Source organism: Brachyhypopomus gauderio, unplaced genomic scaffold (assembly GCF_052324685.1).
Source record: "Brachyhypopomus gauderio isolate BG-103 unplaced genomic scaffold, BGAUD_0.2 sc54, whole genome shotgun sequence".
In the NCBI taxonomy this organism is placed as follows: domain Eukaryota; kingdom Metazoa; phylum Chordata; class Actinopteri; order Gymnotiformes; family Hypopomidae; genus Brachyhypopomus; species Brachyhypopomus gauderio.
Window position 1 is genome coordinate 320,914 of NW_027506878.1, and position 21,097 is coordinate 342,010.

The 21,097-nt window shown below is 42.0% G+C and overlaps 1 protein-coding gene across 1 annotated transcript; it reads right to left on the minus strand.

Moving 5' to 3' along the window:
• Nucleotides 1-667: 667 nt before the first annotated feature.
• On the minus strand, nucleotides 668-10,220 carry LOC143488706 (GTPase IMAP family member 8-like). The gene is made up of 5 exons (XM_076987555.1): nucleotides 10,172-10,220; nucleotides 9,113-9,814; nucleotides 6,508-7,209; nucleotides 2,201-2,895; nucleotides 668-745 (listed from the first exon to the last, which is right to left on the minus strand). The coding sequence occupies exons 1-5, from the start codon at nucleotides 10,218-10,220 to the stop codon at nucleotides 668-670; spliced, it is 2,226 nt and encodes a 741-aa protein (XP_076843670.1).
• Between the last annotated feature and the right edge of the window lie 10,877 nt (nucleotides 10,221-21,097).

The window sequence follows — 21,097 nt, forward strand, 5'->3', positions numbered from 1 at the left end:
GGCACCCGGGGAGCAGTTGGGGTTAGGTGCCTTGCTCAAGGGCACCTCAGTCATGGCCTCAGGCCTGGGAATCAATCATGTGCGTGTGTCTGTGTGTGTGTGTGTGTGTGAGAGAGGAAGGGATGGGTGATGTCCAAGTGTGCCCATGTGTATGATGTGGCTCTTTGCTGTAACACAGTAAAAATAGTGGCTCTTGGTCTCTGACGGGTTGTCACCCCTGTACTAGATGTTATGTTTTTGTTGCCAAAAAGCCAGCTTCACTGCAATTAACACAATAGCCTACATCAAATCAAGGATATAAACTTACCCATCACTGCTCTGATGTCCTCTCTCTGTTTCTGTACCTTCATCATCTTCTCTCTTCCTCTCTTTTCTAATACTCTCTTCTTCTCTTCCACCTCCTGTAGAATCGTTCTGTTCATTTCAAAATGGCAGCCACTGTTTGCTGCCACCATCTCCTCTATCTTCTCCAGCAGCTCTGTGACCTGAGTGTCATCACCCCTGTTCTTATTGTTGAGAACATGATACCTGTTCCCACATTTCTCAACCAGCCACTGGAGGGCCCTGTCTTCACTCTCAATGTATTGCTCTATTGGTGTGTCTATCAGATAGTCCCCATATGTGAACAGAACTACAGTGTGACTCCAGACCCTCTCAGTGAGAAGTTTCATGTGTTCCTTAAGTATTCTTCTCCCATATTTAAAAGTTGTTTCCACACGTAACACCAGCAGTAGAACATGGGGTCCTGGAGGACACAGAGACACACTGAGCACAATCTCCTGTTTCAGTATCTCACTGCTCTCCTTTACAGGTGCATTTATCCACCATCCTGGAGCTTCAACCACAGTGATCTTCCTCCCTGCTACTTCTCCCTGTCTCTTCACACACTGAGCAGTTCTCTTTAACTCAAACTCCTCTCTGCCCAGGATGGTGTTTCCTGCTGAACTCTTCCCAGCACCTCTGTACCCCAGCAGAACAATCCTCAGATCTGAGAGATGGTGTGTGTCACCTGCAAAATAAATATAAATAAACACACAAATATATAGGTGTTTGTTGTTAATATTTAAAGCAATTGAAATATTAAGAATTGTGTGTATTACATATAATGAACCACATTATTTACAGAACAGATTAGCATGTATTGTAAAAATATTTTATTAAATTCATAAAATTATCTAAATGTTAGGTGCTCCAGAACAGAAAATAGAAGAAAATCATTGAGTCACACCAGCCCTTTATGCATAAGACAGTCTTCTTCTGGTCTATGTCATAAACTACAAAAACAATATTAGAATTGTATAGTAATTTAAAAGGTTTAAATAAATATCTGACGGTGCTCATTTGAATACTCACTCAAACATCACTGAGCATTCACAGTCTGTAAAATGCTATTCATTATATCCAAATTCAACAGTTATTCCCATATAATCTAAATTTGTAAATAATTTGGTAAATAACATCCATTTCAGTATTTTAATTTCGATTTGTCAAGGTAGGCGGGCCCCAATTCCTCAGGGGAAACGAGCACACCCAGACATAACCGCACCAAGACACGCCCCTGCTCACAGTGCCCCGCCTACTGACACACCATCTCATCTGCACACACACCTGTTCCCTGTTTTCTCTCCCCCTGTATATCCCGCAGGTCCCATCATCCTGCATCCTGCTGCTTCTGTCCCGTTACATGATCTACATCAGGATAATTGAGGTAATATGGGGCTCATTTCTGAGGAACTTATGATTGATTATAGATGTGCAGGAGACTAAAACTATATGAAGTCTTTGCATGAAGATATACTGAAATATTGTTTAGGACTAAAGTTTTTAAAAATGCAATTTCACTTAACATCCATTTCCAGTCAGATAATTTTTCATACGAGAGCGCTCATGTACAGGAGACAGCTGGTATTGGCGTTCTAACCTAAAGGTCTGAATTAGTGCAGTGTGGTATGATTGAGTAGAATTAAAACTCCTCAATGGAGATATATTCATGTTTAGATTTAAAAGTGTGATCATTTCTAACATACAACACATTGTTTTGAGAGTGTGTGAAGTTCTCACTGAAGTTCTGATTAGGAGGATGAAAAAAGCTTCATACGATCATCAAGAAGTTAAATTTTATCACCAGGCACAATATTCAGAAAAATTCAGAAAGAATGTAACTAGAGTTAGAACAACGAAACAGAAACTCACCCATAACCCGTCTTATGTCCTCTCTCTGTTTCTGTACCTTCATTATCTTCTCTCTTCCTCTCTCTTCTAATACTCTCTTCTTCTCTTCCACCTCCTGTAGAATCTTTCTGTCCATTTCAAAATGGCAGCCACTGTTTGCTGCCACAATCTCATCTATCTTCTCCAGCAGCTCTGTGACCTGAGTGTCATCACTCCTGTTCTTATTGTTGAGAACATGATACCTGTTCCCACATTTCTCAACCAGCCACAGGAGGGCGCTGTCTTCACTCTCAATGTATTGCTCTATGGGTGTGTCTATCAGATAGTCCTCATATGTGAACAGAACTACAGTGTGACTCCAGACCCTCTCGGTGAGAAGTTTCATGTGTTCCTCAAGTATTCTTCTCTCATATTTAAAAGTTATGTCCACACGTAACACCAGCAGTAGAACATGGGGTCCTGGAGGACAAAGAGACACACTGAGCACAATCTCCTGTTTCAGTATCTCACTGCTCTGCTCTACAGTGTAATTCTTCCACCATCCTGGAGCTTCAACCACAGTGATCTTCCTCCCTGCTACTTCTCCCTGTCTCTTCACACACTGAGCAGTTCTCTTTAACTCAAACTCCTCTCTGCCCAGGATGGTGTTTCCTGCTGAACTCTTCCCAGCACCTCTGTACCCCAGCAGAACAATCCTCAGATCTGAGAGATGGTGTGTGTCACCTGCAAAATAAATATAAATAAACACACAAATATATAGGTGTTTGTTGTTAATATTTAAAACAATTGAAATATTAAGAATTGTGTGTAATACATACAATTAACCACATTATTTACAGAACAGATTAGCATGTATTGTAAAAATATTTTATTAAATTCATAAAATTATCTAAAGGTTACGTGCTCCAGAACAGAATATAGAATAAAATCATTGAGTCACACCAGCCCTTTATGAATAAGACAGTCTTCTTCTGGTCTATGTCATAAACTGCAAAAACAATATTCGAATTTTATAGTAATTAAAAAGGTTTAAAGAAATATCTTACGGTACTCATTCGAATACTCACTCAAATGTCAATGAGCATTCTGTTAGGAACATCACGTGACCTCCCGGAATATTCTGTACACCTGCTGCTCATTACCTCACCATTTTCACGACTAATTAAGCTTCCCCCTCTCACTTCCGGGTTGTGAAGTATTGTTGCTATGCTACATACCAAGTGTTTTGTCCCTGCAATTGCCTTCCTGTGTACTGACCTCTGCTCTCATTCCAGACCTTGTTCCCTGCCTAGTCCCCGTGTACCTTCAGCCTTCTGTCTACCCGGCGTGACCCTGGACCATCCTGACTTTGACTACAGCACCCATACACCACACACGCTCTGCAGAGTCATTTGCTCATTCGAGTGCTCTGTATTCATGTCTCTAATAAAAGCAACTATATTCCGCATTTGGATCCTTGTCTGCCTGGTTGGTTCATTACAAATTCACAGGCTGTAAAATGCTATTCAATACATCCACATGCATCTATTCCTCCCATTTAATCAAAATCTATAAATAATTTCGTAAAAAATATCTATTTCAGTATTTTAATTTTGGTTAGTCACGGTAGGCCGGCCCCAATTCCTCAGGCAAACGCCCACACCCAGACATAACAGCACCAAGACACGCCCCTGCTCACAGTGCCCCACCTACTGACACACCCTCTCATCTGCACACACACCTGTTCCCTGTTTTCTCTCCTCCTGTATATCCCGCAGGTTCCATCATCCTGCGTCCTGCTGCTTCTGTCATTGAGGTAATATAGCATGGGGCTCATTTCTGAGGAACTTATGATTGAGTTTAGATGTGCAGGAGACTAAAATTGTATGAAGTGTCTGCATGAAAATATATTGCAATATTGTTCAGGACTAAAGTTTTTTAAAAATGCATTTTCACACAACATCCATTTTCAGTCAGTTAATCTGTCATACCAGTGTGTCACGTTGAGGTCCCCGACCCCTCCATTTGGGTGTGTGTTTACGTCGCCTGCGTCTACTTGTCTGCGTCAGTGGATCTCCGTAGGTGCGGTTACGTCGTGTGCTGATTCGTCTCACCTGTGGCTCGTCTCGTCATCACGTGGGGTTTATGTGGTTTGTCTATTTAATGTGCGTTCGTGCAGTGTCCTGTGCTCGTCGTTGTCAGAGTCGTACGTGTGTTTGAGTGTTTAGTGTTCTACATGCGCTATCAGCGCTATTCGTGTTATAAAATAAACGTGATGTTTGGAAGCGAAAGCAAGGATTCCTGTCTCGTCTGTCGCCTCGCCCCAGCGTCACAGAACGATGAGTCGAACTCAGGAGACAGAATGCCAGGCTACACCACCCGGGCAAAGAAGGGTAAAAGACCCAGTAAGCGACACCATGCCACCTCCCCTGTCCAGCACCGCAAGGCCACAGTGACTCCCGAGATGATGGAGCAGGACCCTGTGTGTTCCTTCATGCTCCATCAAGCTCGGGAGTCTGACTGCCCGGAGAGGGCGGAGTACTTCCGCGAGTCCGCGGTGCGGATCTGGAGGGAGCGACACCCCTCTCCCACCAGGGAACTCTCGCCACTGCGGGTGGGCTCTTTCGAGATCTGCTCGACGGAGAAGACCCCGGAGAGCGAGTTTGGGGAGGAAGACTCCCCGAGCAAGGAGGAGGAGAGGGAGGAAGACCGTCTGCCCTCCGTGTGCTCTGCTCCCACCGCGGACTGCAGTGAGGAGGAGGAGGAGGAAGAGGACTACCCTCCGTCCGTGTGCTCCGCTCCCACCGTAGACTACGGTGAGGGAGTGGGAGAGGAAGAAGACTACCCTCCGTCCATGTGCTCCGCTCCCACCGTAGACTACAGTGAGGAGGAGGAGGAGGAAGAGGACTACCCTCCGTCCGTGTGCTCGGGTGGCTCCGAGCGTGCGGACGGTGAGTCATACACAGAGGAGGAGGAGGAAGAGAGTCCGCCCCCTTCGGAGCTCTCCACCGGGACCTTGAAGGGGAGGAACAGTCCAGGGGTGGACATATCCCCCGAACGCTCCAAAAGAAGTGACATGGACTACTCCTGGGGTGGCAGCCCGGAGCAGCCCATGAGATGGAGCTTGGGCAGTGAGGAGGAGATGGAGGTCAAGGAAGAAGCTCCCACTGCCAGGTCCAGAGGGCGATCGCGAGGCGAAGGGGGACTTCCCTGTGGTCCACCGAGAGGAGAGACCAGCCGCGCAGCACCTGGCGCGTCCGCCAGCCGAGCTGCACCCGGTGGAGTGTTTGCGGCGAGGGCAGGAGGAGGACCGCCCACCGCAGCACCTGCAGCTCCCGCAGCCCCCGGCTTCTCTCCGCTGGCCGCTCTCCTTCTGGCGTGAAGCCTGACGCCATTCACGTGTTTGTCTGTCCCAGTGTTCGTGTGTGTTCCCGTATGTCTGCCTAATCCCCTTTTCCCTCTCGTGCCGCTGTGTGTTAATGTACCTGTTTGTGTGTTTGTAAACGTCCCGTTATGTTTGTCTAACGTGTTTTCCCTGGTCTTCCCAGGGAGGGTGTTCTAGGCTGTTTGTGGCGGACTCTCCATCGAGGGCGGTCACCTCCCAGATGCAGGACTGAGCGCGTCGGATCCGCCCATCGTTGTGGGTTCGGGGGACTGGGTCCTGTTGGCACCCCGGGACGGGTAGTGCCCTTGGTGGGGGAGTCTGTCACGTTGAGGTCCCCGACCCCTCCCTTTTGGGGGTGTGTTTACGTCGTCTGCGTCTACTCGTCTGCGTCAGTGGATCTCCGTGGGTGCGGTTACGTCGTGTGCTGATTCGTCTCACTTGTGGCTCGTCTCGTCATCATGTGGGGATTATGTGGTTTGTCTATTTAATGTGCGTTCGCACAGTGTCCTGTGCTCGTCGTTGTCAGAGTCGTACGTGTGTTTGAGTGTTTAGTGTTCTACATGCGCTATCAGCGCTATTTGTGTTATAAAATAAACGTGACGTTTGGAAGCGAGAGCAAGGATTCCTGTCTCGTCTGTCGCCTCGCCCCAGTGTCACACAGTGAGCGTTCATGTACAGGAGACAGCTGGAAGTGGTGTTCAATGCTAAAGCTCTGCATCAGTGAGGTGTGGTATGATTGAGCAAAATTTAAACTCCCAAATGTAGTGATATTCAAGTTTAGATTTAATATTGTGATCATTTCCAACATACAGCATGTTGCTATGAGAGTGTCTGAAGCTCTCAGTGAAGTTCTGATTAGGAGACTGAAAAAAAGTTTTATACGATCAAGTAGTTTAATTTTATGACCAGGCACAAGATTCAGGACTCAGAAAGAATGTAAGTGGAATTAGAACAATGTAACAGAAACTTACCCATAACCCCTCTGATGTCCTCTCTCTGTTTCTGTACCTTCATCATCTTCTGTCTTCCTCTCTCTTCTAATACTCTCTTCTTCTCTTTCAGCTCCTGTAGAATCTTTTTGTCCATTTCAAAATGGCAGCCACTGTTTGCTGCCACCATCTCCTCAATCTTCTCCAGCAGTTCTGTGACCTGAGTGTCATCACCCCTGTTCATATTGTTGAGAACATGATACCTGTTCCCACATTTCTCAACCAGCCACTGGAGGGCGCTGTCTTCACTCTCAATGTATTGCTCTATTGGTGTGTCTAATAGATAGTCCCCATATGTGAACAGAACTACAGTGTGACTCCAGACCCTCTCAGTGAGAAGTTTCATGTGTTCCTCTAGTATTCTTCTCCCATATTTAAAAGTTGTGTCCACACGTAACACCAGCAGTAGAACATGGGGTCCTGGAGGACACAGAGACACACTGAGCACAATCTCCTGTTTCAGTATCTCACTGCTCTGCTCTACAGTGTAAATCTTCCTCCATCCTGGAGCTTCAACCACAGTGATGTTCCTCCCTGCTACTTCTCCCTGTCTCTTCACACACTGAGCAGTTCTCTTTAACTCAAACTCCTCTCTGCCCAGGATGGTGTTTCCTGCTGAACTCTTCCCAGCACCTCTGTACCCCAGCAGAACAATCCTCAGATCTGAGAGATGGTGTGTGTCACCTGCAAAATAAATATAAATAAACACACAAATATATAGGTGTTTGTTGTTAATATTTAAAACAATTGAAATATTAAGAATTGTGTGTAATACATACAATTAACCACATTATTTACAGAACAGATTAGCATGTATTGTAAAAATATTTTATTAAATTCATAAAATTATCTAAAGGTTACGTGCTCCAGAACAGAATATAGAATAAAATCATTGAGTCACACCAGCCCTTTATGAATAAGACAGTCTTCTTCTGGTCTATGTCATAAACTGCAAAAACAATATTCGAATTTTATAGTAATTAAAAAGGTTTAAAGAAATATCTTACGGTACTCATTCGAATACTCACTCAAATGTCAATGAGCATTCTGTTAGGAACATCACGTGACCTCCCGGAATATTCTGTACACCTGCTGCTCATTACCTCACCATTTTCACGACTAATTAAGCTTCCCCCTCTCACTTCCGGGTTGTGAAGTATTGTTGCTATGCTACATACCAAGTGTTTTGTCCCTGCAATTGCCTTCCTGTGTACTGACCTCTGCTCTCATTCCAGACCTTGTTCCCTGCCTAGTCCCCGTGTACCTTCAGCCTTCTGTCTACCCGGCGTGACCCTGGACCATCCTGACTTTGACTACAGCACCCATACACCACACACGCTCTGCAGAGTCATTTGCTCATTCGAGTGCTCTGTATTCATGTCTCTAATAAAAGCAACTATATTCCGCATTTGGATCCTTGTCTGCCTGGTTGGTTCATTACAAATTCACAGGCTGTAAAATGCTATTCAATACATCCACATGCATCTATTCCTCCCATTTAATCAAAATCTATAAATAATTTCGTAAAAAATATCTATTTCAGTATTTTAATTTTGGTTAGTCACGGTAGGCCGGCCCCAATTCCTCAGGCAAACGCCCACACCCAGACATAACAGCACCAAGACACGCCCCTGCTCACAGTGCCCCACCTACTGACACACCCTCTCATCTGCACACACACCTGTTCCCTGTTTTCTCTCCTCCTGTATATCCCGCAGGTTCCATCATCCTGCGTCCTGCTGCTTCTGTCATTGAGGTAATATAGCATGGGGCTAATTTCTGAGGAACTTATGATTGAGTTTAGATGTGCAGGAGACTAAAATTGTATGAAGTGTCTGCGTGAAAATATATTGCAATATTGTTCAGGACTAAAGTTTTTTAAAAATGCATTTTCACACAACATCCATTTTCAGTCAGTTAATCTGTCATACCAGTGTGTCACGTTGAGGTCCCCGACCCCTCCATTTGGGTGTGTGTTTACGTCGCCTGCGTCTACTCGTCTGCGTCAGTGAATCTGCGTGGGTGCGGTTACGTCGTGTGCTGATTCGTCTCACCTGTGGCTCGTCTCGTCATCATGTGGGGATTATGTGGTTTGTCTATTTAATGTGCGTTCGCACAGTGTCCTGTGCTCATCGTTGTCAGAGTCGTACGTGTGTTTGAGTGTTTAGTGTTCTACATGCGCTATCAGCGCTATTTGTGTTATAAAATAAATTTGACGTTTGGAAGCGAAAGCAAGGATTCCTGTCTCGTCTGTCGCCTCGCCTCAGTGTCACACAGTGAGCGTTCATGTTCAGGAGACAGCTGGAAGTGGTGTTCAATGCTAAAGCTCTGCATCAGTGAGGTGTGGTATGATTGAGCAAAATTTTAACTCCCAAATGTAGTGATATTCAAGTTTAGATTTAATATGTGATCATTTCCAACATACAGCATGTTGCTATGAGAGTGTCTGAAGCTCTCAGTGAAGTTCTGATTAGGAGACTGAAAAAAAAGTTTTATACGATCAAGTAGTTTAATTTTATGACCAGGCACAAGATTCAGGACTCAGAAAGAATGTAAGTGGAATTAGAACAATGTAACAGAAACTTACCCATAACCCCTCTGATGTCCTCTCTCTGTTTCTGTACCTTCATCATCTTCTGTCTTCCTCTCTCTTCTAATACTCTCTTCTTCTCTTCCACCTCCTGTAGAATCTTTCTGTCCATTTCAAAATGGCAGCCACTGTTTGCTGCCACCATCTCCTCTATCTTCTCCAGCAGCTCTGTGACCTGAGTGTCATCACCCCTGTTCTGATTGTTGAGAACATGATACCTGTTCCCACATTTCTCAACCAGCCACTGGAGGGCCCTGTCTTCACTCTCAATGTATTGCTCTATTGGTGTGTCTATCAGATAGTCCCCATATGTAAACAGAACTACAGCGTGACTCCAGACCCTCTCAGTGAGAAGTTTCATGTGTTCCTCTAGTATTCTTCTCTCATATTTAAAAATTATGTCCACACGTAACACCAGCAGTAGAACATGGGGTCCTGGAGGACACAGAGACACACTGAGCACAATCTCCTGTTTCAGTATCTCACTGCTCTCCTCTACAGGTGCATTTATCCACCATCCTGGAGCTTCAACCACAGTGATCTTCCTCCCTGCTACTTCTCCCTGTCTCTTCACACACTGAGCAGTTGTCTTCAACTCAAACTCCTCTCTGCCCAGGATGGTGTTTCCTGCTGAACTCTTCCCAGCACCTCTGTACCCCAGCAGAACAATCCTCAGATTTGAGAGATGGTGTGTGTCACCTGCAAAATAAATAGAAACGAACACACAAATATATAGCTGTTTGTTGTCAATATTTAAATCAATTGGAATATTTTGAATAAGAATTGTGTGTAATAAATACAATTAACCATACACAATTTACAGAACAGATTCTCATGTATTGTATTGTCTTTTACTAAATTCATTAAAATATGTAATATTTGTTCTGTTGTAAGACCAGAAACTAAACTTCAAACTACACTACAGACTGTGTCACATGTTTCATTATAAGCAAGAAAGTCAAACTTCAAACAGACATTTTCTGAACATGTCTGGACAGCTTCTCATATGTGACAAAAATGAGCTCCATCACGTTCCACTGGGTGTGTAGTCAGTACCTGAACCTTCATAATCCCAATGAAAGTCTTCAGCACTGGAATAGTCCATTGCCTCTAAAATAACAAAACATACAACAAATGAACAAATCATTTGAGTGAATGAACAGAATTGAATCACTCAGCTGATTCGTTCCTTTTCCAGTTCAGTAATTGAGCTCAGCAGCGACCGTGCAGGCCGGCAGTGTAACTACTGTGTGGTCTGTGAATCACCGAATAACCCGTGAATCTGGAGGCGGAGACATTCATTGCGAGGGAACTGCGGTTGCTCAGTGATTCGTTCACTGAACTGAGGGCTCTCGTTCACTCTCTGATTCATTCACTGTACTGAGGGCTCTCGTTCACTCTCTGATTCGTTCACTGAACTGCGGGCTCTCGTTCACTTTCTGATTCATTCACTGTACTGAGGGCTCTCGTTCACTCTCTGATTCGTTCACTGAACTGCGGGCTCTCGTATATTCTCTGATTCGCTCAATGAACTGAAAGCTCTCGTTCGTTCTCTGATTCTTTCACTGAACATACACTGTAAAAAAAAACATTTTTTAACAGATATTTACTGTAAATAAATACAGTATTTTTCTGTCTTTTTCATAATAAGAGAATATACCTGTAAAATACAGAAAAATGACTTTTTAAAAGAAAACTCCTTTAAATATACAAAGTCTGTAAATTTAAATTACAAGAATTTCTTGTTTTATAACAGGATTGTATATATTTTTAAGGGTCTTGAGTTTTAATTTAGTAGTTATCAATGTAAAAATGCAGTTTTCAGTGTAAAAACACAGAACAATGCCTTTTGTAACTTCACAGTAATTTTCCATTTTCAAACAGTAAATTCATGGCATATTAAAATTCCATGTTATCAAAGAAATTATATTTAACCAAAAACAGCAGCCTAACATCTACATTTGACCAAAGCTGGAATTATAGTGAATTAAGATTTGAAGTAAAATATTATGTTAAATTTCCCATTTCCAATTATCTAAATATACATTAATAACTCTGCTACCAAACCAGCTGTAAATTGAATCACATACACTAAGTACTGAACAACAGCCTTTTATTTGAAATGACAGTTAAAGCAACAAGTTTAGAACGCAATACTGCTCCACTCTGCTCAAGCAAGTGAATAATATAAAATATTTGGTCCCTCAATTCTCAATCCCGGGCAATCAAGGGCTTTTCCTGAAAAGGCGCAGCATTAGGAGATTTTTTCCAGAAAGGCCCATAAGATAACCTGTTAAAACTTTGAGGGAGGTCAGAGAGAGAGAGAGAGAGAGAGAGAGAGCGAGAGAGAGAGAGAGAGAGAGAGAGAGAGAGAGAGAGAGAGATCGACCCATCCATACATTCATCCATCAGGAAACAGATCAGCAAACAGTTCTGTGTGGTGATTGGACAGAATCGTGGGTGCCTGGTCTGTTCAGCCAATGAATGCCGAGAATCACTAGTTTGAATTTGAGCGCCAGGTGCCTGGAGATGTTACGTTTAGGCCGTAAGGTGAACCCCGTTTTCGTTCTGATCCGCTCCGCGATCTCCGAACTACATGCCCGTTAGCTGATGAAAATGATCAGGTTATATCGCACTTACCAAAAAAGTTTCGCGTCACAGAATCCTGTACTTTGTTTAAACCGAGACGTTTTCTGAAGAACTATTTTCCTCACGCTAATGACGATTTTGACGTCAAAAGACACCGCGTGACCGCGCTAAACCAATCACGTAACCGATTTACGACAACAAACGGGAAAAAATGACAACCTGCCTAGTGCTGTCAAATATAACCTACAGAAAGAAATCTCCCAAAATATAATTTTATAGTGGGCATAAAATAATTATTATCAACAATATCGTTGATTAATATTATTTTATGCCCACTTTATATACAATAACGCACTATTTAGTATTTATTTGGCCCTCATAAATACATGAATGAGCATTATCATAATCCTCATTCGTGTATTTCTGAATTGGGCCAAATTAATACTAAATAGTGCTTTATTTACAGCACAAATCACAATTATGCAAGTGACCTTTCATGTTGTCAGTTGATCAATTAATGGAAATAATTCCAATAATTATTGATAGCCATCCATGTGTTTGTAAAAGGGGCTAAATGAATTCCAAGCAGTGCTTTATTTATAGAACAAAGAACTATTGTGCAAGTGGATGATAAGGTTACCCTTTCATGTTGTCATTTTATAAATAAATGGAAATAATTGTAATTATCAATAATTATCAATAAGGACCCTTCAGGTATTCATTTATTCACTAACAACACATAAAAAAACTATCAAAACAATGAGGGCATACACATCAACTGGCATAAACTTATATACGTATATACATAACCATAATAAAAGGAATGACAATGACACAAATAGAATAGAGGTAAAATCTCTCTCTCTCTCTCTCCCTCACACACACAGACACACACACACACACACACACACACACACACACACAGTGTGTGACATGTACAACAGAATGAGGGGCTGGATTTCTTGTCATCATGTCACTTGAAGGTTTCCATCTTCCAGTCTGTGTCCTTGATGTGAATGAGGATGCTCTGGTCATCCTTCACTTCACACACACACACACACACACACACACACACACACACACACACACACACACACACTCTGTCCTTGATGTGAATGAGGATGCTCTACACACACACACACACACACACACACACACACACACACACACACACACACACACACACTCTGTCCTTGATGTGAATGAGGATGCTCTGGTCATCCTTCACTTCAGCAGCTTCCTGCAACTTGCCTTATACAAAAGAAAAGAACAAAGGATGAATAAATAGGCAGGCAAAAAATGAAGACTTCATTTTTCCTGGTGGTGTGGTGTTGTAAAAATGGTGCTAGGTGTTGCACCCAAAAAAAGGATTTCTTGTGCACACAGATGTACAGCACAGCCAGCAACACATAGGGACAGTCCCAAGTGTACAAGTGTGAGAGAGGGGCAGTGGGGGGTGGGGGAATGGACCGGGGGATGGGCTTGCTCCTGTAAAGCAGTGTGTTGACCAGACAGGGCATCAGGATGAGGAGCCACAATTCTAAACAGGTATTCAGTGGCATATTAACATCAGGCATGCTATGACATTTATACAAACATACCCAGTACCCCATTAAAGTCAAAGTGTGCTTCATTCTATATCAAAGATCTCAAAACAATGGGGGGGGGGGGGTTATTATAGGCATAGGGATGTTATGTATTGGAAAGTAATTTCACACCCACACACATCACACTATGGCAATTCAGACATACATTGATATTAGAATTAGACAAATACAAGGATTGTGTAGCAGTGTAGGCTACATAGTCATTCAACTTCTCAACTTCTCTGTGTGAGTGTGTGTTGGGGGATGGGATGCATTTGCATAGACTACCTACTGTGTGGTGGGGGGAGAGGGTGATACACAGTCTTACCTGCAGTTAAAGTCTGTGTTTTTGTCAAAGCTTCTTTTTGGCGTCTGCCACCCGCGACGACAAATTTGCAGCCTTTCTTGCAAATTATGCAGATGGCAGGAAGAACGGGGCCAGAGCTGGAGATGGACAGGCTTGATCTGGACCGAAGTTTCCTGGTCGGAGTAGTCCCAGTAGTTTGGGGGTCCTGTTGGTCATCTCCCCTCTCTGTTTCTCGCACGAGACGCCGTTTAGTTCTTCCGATCTCTCGCTGGTCAATAATCCTCCGTTACATGTGGGATGTAAACCCGCATCATCGGGAAGTTCTTCAAATCCAGTTCAAGAGTGTTTGAAACTTTCTGCTACGTCTCTGCACTCGCCCCGCAACTTTAGCCACTGCCGAAGACTATTTCGAAAAGTATTCCACCTTGTGCTGGTGAAATTCTGTATTTCCTCATGTTTAACAGACGATATATGCATGTAACAAATCTTATGTTTCGAAGATTTCTTTTTTTGAACACTTTCGGACGAGATTTCCTCTACGGTACAGCTGGATCAACGCGCTGCTACAACGACGTCTGCTTCTGTTTACTAGCTCAGCTGACAAACCAGCTCTCCGATTGGTCCATTCTGATGACGTCTCAACCGTGGCACCTCTCAAGAGCCAAAGTGTTATTACGCCTACCAGGCACTAGTCCTTCCATTAAACGCTGCGAACAAAATAAGTACTGTATTTTGAGCGGCGAAACTTTTTTTTAAACCTCAACATAACTCGTTCTTTTTTATGAGCTGAAGCGTGTTTGGTTCGGAGAGCGCGGAGCGGAATTTCTTTTCTGAAGGTCTTTTCGATGTTCACCTTACGGCCTAGTTCAGTTATTCACGGAATCGCAGGTAAAGGCGAGACCGACTGAAGCACCGAAGCGTTCACGCCAAGTGTCTGTGTTCAATATCAACTGAAGGTACGTCTTAGTTTTTTTTTTTTTTTTCAAAAATCGCTGCTTTGCCGGGAGTGTTTAATTATTTTATTATGAGTAGCATTCTGACAAGTTGATGTCTGACACTTTGTGTTATAGTAGTTGTGTTTTAGCCAGTTTATTTTAATCTGTTCATGGCGTTTTTTATCACATTATTTAATGGTTGTTTATTTTCAAAACGCCCAATCTTAAGGTCTTCACGTTCTCTCGTGTTTCGTCCTGGAAACATGGTTTTAGGTTGTACAGACGAACAGCATTTTACAGAGTATACCTAACTTTTAGAAAAAAACTGCAAGTTTTTGTGCTTTTATGTTGGCTATGTTGCTTCTGTGATGCTGAGCTCTAGCCATAAAAAGTTTGTGCTATTACCAGAAAAGTACGGAGCCCGTAAGGTGACGTCATGTAAAAAAAATAATAACGCGTGGCCACGACTTACTAACGCGTGCGAACGCCTTACTAACGCGTGCGAACGCCTTACTAACGCGTGCGAACGCCTTACTAACGCGTGCGAACGACTTACTAACGCGTGCGAACGCCATACTAACTTAATACTAACATAATAACTAAATTTTCCAAACTCTACCCTTTGTTCCATTTTATTCTCTTCATTCATTAGCTCCTCGAAGTACTCCTTCTATCTTATCACACTCTCCTCACTTGTTAAAACATTACCATTCCTATCCTTAACAAGGCTAACCGGCGCCTTTAACAGCTCCTCTATTAACTCTTTACCACATTCCTTCCTTCTTCAGTTTCCACCATTTGGTCTTCTCTGGTTTGACTTTTTTTTTTTACATCATTCTACACACCACCATACGATGCTGTTTGGCCACGCTCTCTCCTGTCACAATCTTATAGTCTCCAATCTCTGTCGTGTTTCGTCTTCTACACAGAATGTAGTCTACTTGTGTACTCCTCCCTCCATTCTCATAGGTCACCCTATGTTCCTTTTTGGAAATAAGTGTTGACTACAGCCATTTCCATCCTCTTGGCAGAATCCACCACTATCTGTCCTTCCTGGTTCCTTTCCTTGACACCAAACCTACCCATTGCTTCCTCATCATCTGTTACCTTCACCATGTCCATATAGGTCTGTTACAATCACCACTCTCTCCTCACTGGGAATACTTTCACTTCATCTAGATCCAAAACTTCTCTTTTTCTTCTTCCTCACATTCAACCTGTGGAGCATAACCACTGGCAACATTCAATGTCAGACCTTCTACTTCACATCACCCTATCTACACTTGTTTCACCTCTACTATGTTCTTTGCTAACTCCTCTTTCAAGACTAGTATGTGCACACAAATCAAGGCACCAGTATGAGTAATACTATTTCACTACTTAACTTGATAAACAGCTATGTTTTCTGGTTATGTATACAAACATTTGTATGACTTTTAAATGGTCCCATGATGAGCTTATGTGCAGTCACTTTTGAAAGTTATTCCACTTTAAGCAATCACAAACTCCAATAAAAGCCTGGTCAGAAATGGATGGGTTTACTTTAGAAACTGAATAATGGGGCAAGAACTCTACAGCTGCAAGCCCTGTAAAAATGTCAAAAAGTCAAAACCATACACAGCTGCCAAAATCAGGCCCAATTCTGACCAACATGCCTCATATCTTCCTGGATGTCAAACAAAACTGTCTGATATTTGGGGTTATTGTGATTTCAGAATTGTTTTGCATTTTACGTTACAATGTTATGCATTCTAAATTGATTAAAAAGTGCACACGATGTCCCAGAATTACTATATAGCCTACAGGTTGCAGGTTAAAACAGAAACATTTGATTTTCTCTTTTCACAGATGCGGCAGTGGGCACTGGTTTAATGATGCTGTAACGATCTGCGCAAGGCAGAACAGGGAGGCGGACACAAACGCTGAGGAGAGCGAGATTTATTCTAAGGAATTCCAAAGGCGTGGTCAAGGTAACAGGCGCGGGTCAAAACGGGCAGGCAATCCGGACAGGAATTACAAACACAACTAGGAGGACTCACGGACCAGGCAGGAACACACAGAGATCATGGGGAAAACAACGAGACTACGAACGTTAGAGATCACAAGGAACATGAATGCACAAAACAACCAATAACCAGACATGGGAAATACAAGGACTATAAATACACAGGACTAGACTAGGACCAGGTGACAACACGGATGACAAGGGCGTGGAAGACAATGGGAAACCATAGAAACAGACAAGCTGGGCGGGACTAACGGGCAAGGAACTACAGACACGAGGAACAGGGAAACTGGAGTGACAGCTAGGAGAGGGGGCATAGCCCTACGTGACAGATGCCTAACAAGATCATTGAGAGAAACTGCCATAATGTTCAAAACCTGGAGTTATGGAATTTTCTTCCTTCTGGATGTGTCCTAATACGACATCTTTTTTGATAAAGTTAATGACAAACTGTTATGTAGTGACAGCTAACAGTGAGTGAACTGGGACTGAACACAAGTGCACAGTGATAATTGCTAGGCGCAATTCTTAAAATAATTTCAGCACCCTTACCATCTTACTGTTACTGTTGAAAATGCCTTAAACAACTGTGTGTAAGCCCTTTTATGATCTGTAACGATTATTGAAGTATTAGACTCTGTGATTGGCCCTTGTGCTTTGTATTAGCCAATTAAAAGTTCTCGTTGTAGAAGCATATTCAGTGTAGCTAAATTTTTCAAGTTGTTGATTTTCTACTGGGTGTGTAAATGAAACAAAAACATTTTTCCCAAGCAATCCTAATCTGAATCTTTTAATTGGCACGTGCTGCTACAGTCCATACTACACAATAAACTGAGAATGATATAGGATAACTAGTGCTGTTAGTTCACATTATTGTTTATATTTTAGAATCCCATTTAATATAAATCTTTTAAACTTCGAGAACATTGTAAAAATCCATAGTAACCATCTTTTTGTGTTTTTTATATATTTTTTAGAGTCAGTTCAGTTGTCATGATTATTTTGACAGTTGAACTTCAACAAAGAGATTGAAAGTATGTATTGTGGCTGAGCTTTTATTATTGCTTTTATTGTTTTGGTTAATGTTTTACATTGTTTTAGATGTTTGTTAATTTATGTAAGTACACCATTCTTTTATCTGCTGAAATAAAAGGTAACTGTAAAATGTTCATGTAAGCTGGAATTTAAAGACCAAAATAACCACAAAAATGTTTGTTTACGGAAATGTATTGTAATATTGGTAGTTTTAACAGAAACGTAAGATGTTAATACATCCCAAGCACCGTAAATTAATAGGAAATAGTAGCATATTTATTGGACCATTGGATGTTAAATTAAACATAACTTTTGAAACTACTTTTATATAGGGTTAAAAATATATAATTTTACATTATTTTTGTGTATTTAAAAAGCAGAATCAATTATTTTAATGTTGAAATCTCATTGATAAACAGTACATTGTAAGAGTTTGTGCGTTGATCAACCAACATTTAACAGTTATCCACTGTAAGTTTATAGGATATGAACATATATTCACAGATTACCTCTGTACTTTGACAAGTTCATTTGTAGATTGTTTAAATAATACCATGAAGTAACCTAATTATGCTGTTATTTTAACATTCTAGCTGTGTTTTCCTACAACGAAAATTTGTAATTTTACTCCAATTTGGCTGTGAAATTACAAAGAATAAATACAGGGAAAATCTGTAATTTTACAGTTATTCATTGTTGAATTATGTGTGGTATTATACTGTAATTTTACAGTAACTGTTTGGCAACTTTTGCTGCTGGACATGTTACCGTTTTTTTATGTCTTTTTTTACAGTGTATGAAAGGTGCTACACTAGGGGTGCACGATATGATGATATAAAATCGTGAATGGCGATAACGAGTGGAAAATCGCAGGTGATCTACTAAATTAGAGAAATCGTATAGATTGCCTTTGCCAATCAGCGCAATTACTTTTTTATCCTGGTTCCCACCGATGCGTCAGACGTAGGGCGTATGACTGACCAATCACATCGAACTGTGCGTCTTCCACGCCTCCATGTTGTGTTTGTAAAAACTATAAACTGCGTGGACAACGATGGCTGAAAGCCAAACCGAGGAGCTGGTAACGAAGAGGAAATCCACCTCTGTAATCTGAAATTGATTCGGATTTTCTTCCACTGACCAAGACCAAACTACAGCGATATGTAAAGTGTGCAAAGAACACGTGAAAATGTCCGATGCCACTACAACAAATTTATTCAATCACTTGAGACGTACACATCCCAAGTAATATGCCGAAAGTGAAACAATGCGGGCAGCCGTCTCGCAAGTGACCATAGTGTGCGACTCCGCCACACCTCGCGCGAACGATATGTGGTAGTATAAAGAAACATCCCTCAAAAACAGGGGAAGGAACATTTACTTGAAGTTTAATGTTGCTTTGTGTTTCAGGTTTGAAAAGTGCTGGAAGTAGGCTTTAGGCTAAAGTACTTGAAAATGGTTGAAATTGTAACTACTTCATTTCACAACAATATATATCTGACTGAACAGTTCTCTCATATTATGTTAACCAGGACGAGACATGAGAACGTGAAGACGTTAAGATTGGGCGTTTTGAAAATAAACCACCATTAAATAATATGATAAAAAAGCGAATTATATTGAATCATTTCGACTATATGTATAAATATTTAACTTTAAGTTTAAAGTGCTGGGAAATATTTAGTGCAATAGTGCACTTTAAGGCCTATCTACGTGGTCAAATAATCTCATACACAGCTCACATGAATAAAATGCAGAGATCCAAAGTGCAAAACCTCATGAACGAAATTTCAGTGCTGGATAAACTCATTGCAACTCAGTCTACACCACCATTACTTAAGCAGAGGCTCGAATTACAATCAAAATTCAATCTTTTAACAACCTCCGATGCAGAAAAACTTTTACTACGCTCTCGTTGTACTTATTATGAACACGGCGATAAACAGTCTCGACTTCTTGCTCATCAGTTGAAGAGACAGTCTGCATCTCGCGTTATTCACCAAATTGTAGATACAAAGGGAGACCTTCGCTCTGACCCGATATATAAAGTAGGATGGGGTACATGTAACTTGCTTATCAAAGCCGTCTTGACAGGTTTATTGCCCCCCAATAAAACTTTTATGACCCCAATAAATTGTATGACCCCGCCCCCTTATCGTGCTCTGTACATTGTGGGGATGAGATCTAATAGTAATTGTTTATCAGGAGTCCCTAAATGCTCCTCTTTGAAGTAATATGTGTGTGTGTGTGTGGGCCTGTGTGGGATGCCGGAGCGTCTGAGTGGGGCACCGTGGCAAGGAGGGTGGTGTGAATGGGGAGATCATCGTCTCCATTGTGATTTAAACTATGTGCGTGATAGGTAAGAGCGAGGATAGCCCCCCCTAAACAATTGACTCCCACCAATCTAATGTATTAGGGATCATCCTGTGTCTGTAACCAGATAGTGATCCTGTCTTTGATGCGTGTGTGTGTGTGTCCAGGTGTGTGTGTGAGTGAGGGCGTGTGCCTAGGTATGTGAGGGCATGTGTCTCTGTGTGTGTGAGTGAGGGCACGTGCCTATGTGTGTGTGTGTGTGAGCATGTGCCTAGGTGTGTGTGCTATCCAAAATCATATGGTCTTTTGAAGTATGAGCTGTGTGTCCCAAACCAGAGTGTCTCTAATTTAACTTAGTTGATTTTTATCAGAAACATATGGCTGTAGAGAGCCGTTTGATCAGGACCTTCGTGAGACCCCTTTATCTAAATTAGTTTAGATGTTCTGAGCCATCTAACGCAATTACCGTTGCAATCACCTGTCTGCATCGACTTCACAGATAGTGTCTTCCATGGAAAATATTTTAGATAAGTAAAAGTTTAATTGCCTTAAAATATTTACAACCTGAAAAGTCTCGTGGATCGGCAGTTATCTTAATCAACTGAGTTCATGCAGATACGCGTTTAATTCATGGGGAGTGGTTTCTCGTGAACAAAGCAGATTTTTTACGTGGGATTTCCCCCATAAAAACTACGTGGCTTTTCTGTATAAATTCGTTGAGGAATGAGGATTCGTTACTAAAAAGCAAAGAGAAGTGTATCTTTTTTCTGTGTTGTCGAGAACGAAAAAGCGCAAGAAAACTATGGCTTCTAACAGCGTTAACGGTAAGAAAGATTTTCGCTATTTTCTAGAGGAGCCATTTACTTTTATTTTCATTGTAGATGGTCTGATTTATCTCTTTAAAATTGCAAACAACATTTTATTTATCAATAACCAACCTCTTCCTAAATGCTATGTTTCTCACCGTTGTAATATATTGTTGCAGGGGGTGATGATCGTATGGTATCAGAAGTTGCTCGCGATGCAGCGACTGAAAGTAAGTATTTAGCATTTACTTTTTAAACATTTACTTTTTAAAAAGATTTTAAACGTTTACTTTTTAAAAAGATTTTAGAAGTTCTTTTACAACTGTTCGTGAAGGGGGTAGTGGGGGGGTGTGGCGTGTGTATCGCCCCAGAATGCAATGCGGGGGGGGGGGGGGGGGGGCTGGGT